At 40.6% G+C, this 6000-nt stretch overlaps 1 protein-coding gene across 2 annotated transcripts in view; it reads left to right on the top strand.

The window, feature by feature from the left end:
• Nucleotides 1-6000, top strand: part of CAMKMT (calmodulin-lysine N-methyltransferase) — a 444589-nt gene that overhangs the window by 415807 nt on the left and 22782 nt on the right. For both annotated transcript variants that reach the window (XM_022573938.3, XM_089922363.1), the window contains one exon: nt 611-6000. This exon is cut by the window's right edge and continues 22782 nt beyond it. In XM_022573938.3, coding sequence (XP_022429646.1) covers nt 611-688 — 78 coding nt within the window. In that variant the 3' untranslated portion in view covers nt 689-6000. The remainder of the gene's footprint in view (nt 1-610) is intronic.

Below are 6000 nucleotides of genomic sequence, written 5' to 3'. Positions count from 1 at the left end.
TTTAAGTCTATCATGGGAAGGCTCTCAGAACTCCACCTGAATAGTACCGAAGCTTTTGCTGCTCCTTTTGTTGGAATCTGTTTTCCTCCTCGGAGAAAACAATGTTTGAATTACTTATCATTAATACTGAAACCCCTAGGAAGCAGCTGGAGAGCCTCTGAAATGTCTTAGGCCCCACCAGTTTGTCCCTTGTGCCCAGGTCTCCAAATGATCTGAAACGCCTGCCGGCCTGATTCCTGGGGCACTGGCAGGGGGCAGAGAGATCCAGGAGCAGAAACTTCGACGCCCAATGGCTGGTCTGGTGAAGATGAGCAAGCCCCCAGCTCTCCCTGTGCCGAAGTACCTCGGAGTCCACAAAGTCATAAAAGCATCCTGGCTATTTATGAAAAAACACCCTACCCCTCACCAAAAAAAAAAAATCCCAACTTGATACATAGTATTGTCTTGTCACTGCCACTGAGGACCACTTTGAGTTGCTTTTTTGTGCTTTATTTTTCCAGAACAATATACTTAGGTAAGAAGTCTTCCTTCTACTCAACTTTAAAACTGATTGGTGAAAATTCCTAATTGGAGTCTCCTTACCCTTTTTTCCTCTATTATTCTTTTTCAGTTGAAAAAGGAAAACCAGGATATATATGAAGAAAACCTTCATTACCCACTTCTGCTTATTTTAACCAAAGATGAATAGAAGATTAAGCTGCTCGAAAGACAAAGAAAACATCCAGTGCACAGGCAGTATTTTCACAAAAACAGAAATCTGTAACGGGTATAATATGCAGTAAGCCGTTGGCTCCCTGAGATTTTCAAGCCCCCAGGACATGGGCCCCAACTGCCTTTGCAACATTCCATGTGTGGGTTCCGGGGTCCACCTGTCCTCACCCATGTTGATTCCCCAGCCGTCCTGCTTGTTGCTCTTCCTGCACCAAACTTTTTTTTTCTTTTCTTTTTCTTTTTTTTTTTTGGCGGTACGCGGGCCTCTCACTGTTGTGGCCTCTCCCGTTGTGGAGCACAGGCTCCTGACGCGCAGGCTCAGCGGCCATGGCTCACGGGCCCAGCCGCTCCGCGGCATGTGGGATCTTCCCGGACCGGGGCACGAACCCGTGTCCCCTACGTTGGCAGGCGGACTCTCAACCACTGCGCCACCAGGGAAGCCCTGCACCAAACTTTTGTCTTTAACTACGTATAAGCGGCCTATGTGAGATTTGAATTGGGCTTGAGAGCCACCCAAATATTTTTCCCTCTCATTGAGACAGAATTTCTTTTGGTGATTCCCACCCCACCCCCACCCCCCTTTAGAAGATATCTTGGTCTTTGTTCTATTTTAGTGGTGGTCATTTTTCATCTGCCAACCCAGCAAACATGATGATTCTTTCCTGGTTAAAAAAAAGAAAGAAAGAAAGCAAACCTTTCAGATCACCCTCAAATTAATTGTATTAAATCTGCCATCTCTGTTTTGCTGTCTCTCTCTCTCACCCATTCTCCTTTTTTATTTTAAACAGGATGTTTTTTTTCCCTATAGATGTATAAGAAACGACTACATCAGCCCAAAGCCTCATAAACTGACCGTTTGTCCTCTGGACACAATAGCATGGCCAGCCCTCTGCTCCTCCTCTCCAATTATGTGTGATTAGTCTCAATGCGTTGTGTCAAGGAGGAGGAGTGTGCTGAGTGCTTATTATCTGTTTAGGTACAAGAAGAGCACATTTAGGCTCTGACTATGGATGAAAAGTGAGCCTTTATCAGGGCTCAAATCTACTGCCGTTCTCCAGGCCTCTTTCAAAAGAGGTCCTTTCCAGGGAAATTTTGAATAAATGGTTGATAAAACGAGATGGCAACCAGGGCGAGTTTTTAAAAACTCAATCACACAATTATCTGATTGAAAGTAAGTATATATAGTCCTATGCAGCAATGCAAGTGTATGGTAAACATTTAATATGTGCTACCTAGGATTAAGAGAGAATGACTTTTCTGCAGGGAGCCCAAGCCTCTCCTTGCCTGGTTCATCCCGGAGATGCTCTAATGCCTTTTGTGGAAATTCAGATGTTTATCTGTAAGGAATCATCTGTGTCCACTTTCACAGTAATGTCATTAGTAGGTTAGCTATATATCCTCCTATCTTTAGTAGAGGCAAAGCGTGTATTTAGCGTGGTACAATTAAAGTGATAGGTGGGAGACTGGGGGCGAATCCTTTTGCATGTTAAGCAAACTTAGCCGTCATAAAAACAGCGACTCTCAGATGTCTTCTCTGCTCACTTCTATCATCAAACAAATTTTTCACCATCAGTTTGCATGTTCTTGTATTTACCACTTTTTCTGCTCCATTAGAGCACCTAGATGGATCTCTGAAGGCATAGGTCAAGTCGCAGTTAGATCATACATTTCTTTCTCACAAAAACTTGAATTGCAATGCCAAGTGATGGGCTAACGTCACAATAACAGCAATTTATTCCTCTTTGGGTAAAACAGCAGTCTATTCTCAGTGCTAGATAAAGACCAGGGCAATGCAAACCAGCCATTTAGCTGAGTAGTTCAGCTAGTGGCAGCTCTCCTTTGGCGACTGTATAGGTTGCACACTGGCTTCCTATTTTCTTGTTTAAAAAATCAGAATTCGGAATGTTTTAAAAGGCAACACAGGTAGTTCCGTTTAGACTGGTGAAAACGCAGAGAAATGACTTCTTCCTGCAACTAAATCTGCCAGACAAAGAAAACCCATCCCTGCAGTAGCATCTAAGATCGCCTGTTCTTATTTTTTCTTGTAAAATATAGAGCATCAGAATCATGAGAATAGTTCCATTTTTTTCTCATGAAAATACATGAATTGGCGAGAATTCAGTTTACATTTGTGTGTTGTGGGTGTAGAAATCCAGTGTTTATATTTTGCCGGAAGAAATTGTATTTTAAAAAGTAAATTAGTAGTGTGTTTTTTCTTAATATCTGAGAAGAGTGTGTACAGTTACCTAAGCTGGAGACAGGGTATAAGAATTGAGCTGTGCTACCAAAAGACATTGAGTAAAGAAATATGTTCATTGTGACTAAAACCTAGAGAATCTTTTGTAAAATGTTAAGGGTTTCATAGATTTGCTCTTTATGGGACCCTTACCTGGAGATGTCACTAGTCCAGGCTCTTTGGAAGTTTGTAAGAAACTAATGTTGTATATTATTGAATAGTTTAAAAGTGTTTTTATTTTCTCAAATTTTGGCAAAGTGCCGATATTGAGAGGGGAAAAAATTATAGCTGCTTTAGAAAGTTTAACCACTTACATTTCTTTTGAACTTTATGGTTAAGAATTGTTTCTCTGCATCGGTATTGGGTTGCATAATTGCAGTTGAAATGCCCCATTTCATAATTGTCTGTGTAATTGTGCCTGTGTTTGTTTCAAAACAAAGCCTGTCTGAAATCATAAGAATTATTACTGTATTCCTGTTTCCTGTGTACCTGTATCTTCTGAGAAAACTCACAAATCTCTTTTGTCATACTAAATAGATTTGGTTGGGTGTGAGAATGTTTCTAATATCGCCCATGGTCAGTTCTAATGTGGTGATATGAACAGCCACATACAAGTTGGTTATAAGAAATATATTTTATTTTATAGCAAGACATATGCTGTGAATTGGGATAAAAGTGCTAGAAAAGACTACCTAAGAGGTTGATGCTATTTTGTATAAATTGTGTATTTTGTTGGCTTTTTGACTGAGCACGAAAATGTAACTTCCATTAGGGTAGGGTAATTTAGGTGCTCTGTATTCAGCAGAAAACTTGTCGGGCCATAAAAGCTTTTCTGGCTGGTTCCTCTGGTGTTTTCAGAGAAGAGCTGCCCGCCCCTTGCTGTTTTTCCCTTTGGCTTCAGTATGGGCTGAATTTACCACTGCATACCTGTTGAATCAATTTGGGGGATCTAGCAGTTAACTGAGTGAATGGAAGGATTAGTGGCCTTTTGGAGCCCTATTTCAACAGCCAGGTGTCTTTCCTAAACTAGTTAACTGCTTTTGACAGTTGAAGAACCTGGTTTTAATACCACAGGCAGGAGATTGTTGACGTAGCGGGGTTTTTGTGTTTTTTTTTTTCTCTCTACTATCAAAGTGGGGCATACCTTCTTCTCCTAAGGGTTAGGCTTCTTCTTTTTTGATAGGAATGGACTGTCCCCTTCCCTCAACACAGCTTCCGTGGGGCTTTTGTGCTTAGTCAGCATTTGACTTGTTTCCAGTCTATGCCAAGCAATTGGGTGGCATTGTCCAGCAGTGGACTCGGGGGAGGGGGCAGAATGCTTACGCAGGGGAGGGAGTCATGTGTACGTAGATACACACACATAGACACACTCACAGGGAAGATAAGGCTGTTTAGACCCTCAATCTGCTTCCAGATTCCAGGTACACTCCCCACCCCAGATCAAAGTCTCCTGAGTTCAGACTGTATGAAATGTCAAAATTAGGCTGAGTGTATCCCAGAGAGGAAAGATTGATCTGAAAGTTAGACTGGGTCTCCTTAGACACTGAATTTAGACAGTGGGCAAATATGTTTTCCTGAGTGGACTATTTCCAAATTAGGAAGCAGCCCGTTGGTGTTTAACAAACCATTAAGCCTGAAATGCCACGTTTAATTCTCAGATTTCATTTTACCCAGAAACCTTACTGCCCAGACTGTGACTAAATGCTCACTCTGTTCTCTGCCCTGGACGTCTGTTCATTTGGAGTCTATCTTTTGCCTTTTTTGTCCCCCTGACTTTTCAATTAATACATTTTTTAATAGATAAAACAGATCATACTGTGACTTTTAAAATGTCAACAAGCTTGTAGACAGAAATGTAATGAAACGGCTAATAGGAGATTCAATATTTAATAGAGGGCCTGAAGTGTGAGCAAATACAGTAGCTGTATATTGGAAACTGTGCAAGTGAAGATGGCTTTAGTATTGCAAACTGAGGAAGAAAATTGTTTTTAATTAGCACCTTCGTAAGAACTGCTGATTAATACTGTTTTGTTTGGTGAAAAGCTTTCAGCTGAGTAATTTGTACAGCCATTACAACAGTGTTGTTAGAGCGGGACTCCTGTTGTTAAACACAAACAGCAGACGATAATGGTGGAAGATGAGTTTGTCATGTAACAATTTACCTTATTGAAAAAAGCTTTATATTAAACCCAGTACAGTCGGTACCAGCAGAAATCACATATTTTACATCCTCCCAAAATTGCAGTGTGCCATGCTTATATTTTTTTTTCAGGGACTAGAAGCAGATTTTATATCATTTATAAAATTATATACACAATTTAAAGGTGGTGTAGCATGGACAGACCACTTTCTCAGCAGCAGCTTGCATCGGAGCGGTAAAGTGGCGGGGTATTCAAACACTTTCTAACTATACAGAGCAGGTTGGAAAATGGAATCCTAATTAAATAATGTTAGATGTAAATTTGCATTGGGACTGGATGTAGGGAAATAAGAATTAGTGTTTCTGCCTTAGGTGGGTTTATCACACATAGGATCTTTAAAAACAAAAACCTCTTTCGGCAAGGAAAGTTTAATTAACATTTTCTCTTTTTTTTTTTGGAGGTGTTTTTAACCGACCAAGGAAAAGAGTACACATTCAGTGAGACCTGACCAGGGAATAAGAGGCTGATTTCAGTGAACTCCCATCAAATGGATATTGCCCTAGCCAGAGGCATGGGAACTTTTCTTTCCTTTTTAAATAAAATGCAGTACTAAAGCATATTTGCATTAAAATATTACACAGACCGAGGCTGGTAAGAACTGTAAATTATTGGAGTGGCGTAATAGAGCATGAGATTTTTTTTTTTTTTTTTTTTAGACAGGCCTTCGGGGTAATAACAAGGGTTGAGGCTCACGACAGTGCCAAATAAGCTTTAGACAGCATAATAGTCTGCAAAGAAAGCCACAGAGCACTAATGTGAAGGAAGAGCTGTCCACCACATGCAGCAAAAATCACCAAAGGTCATTTTATGGTAGCAATTGTGACATAAAATTGGTGGTCATGCTACATGCCT

Source organism: Delphinapterus leucas, chromosome 13 (assembly GCF_059928025.1).
Source record: "Delphinapterus leucas isolate spDelLeu-1000000601 "Yukka" chromosome 13, BTC_Dleu_Yukka2, whole genome shotgun sequence".
Classification (NCBI taxonomy): domain Eukaryota; kingdom Metazoa; phylum Chordata; class Mammalia; order Artiodactyla; family Monodontidae; genus Delphinapterus; species Delphinapterus leucas.
Note: the sequence above shows the minus strand (reverse complement) of the source record. Positions and strands in the feature narration are given on the sequence as shown.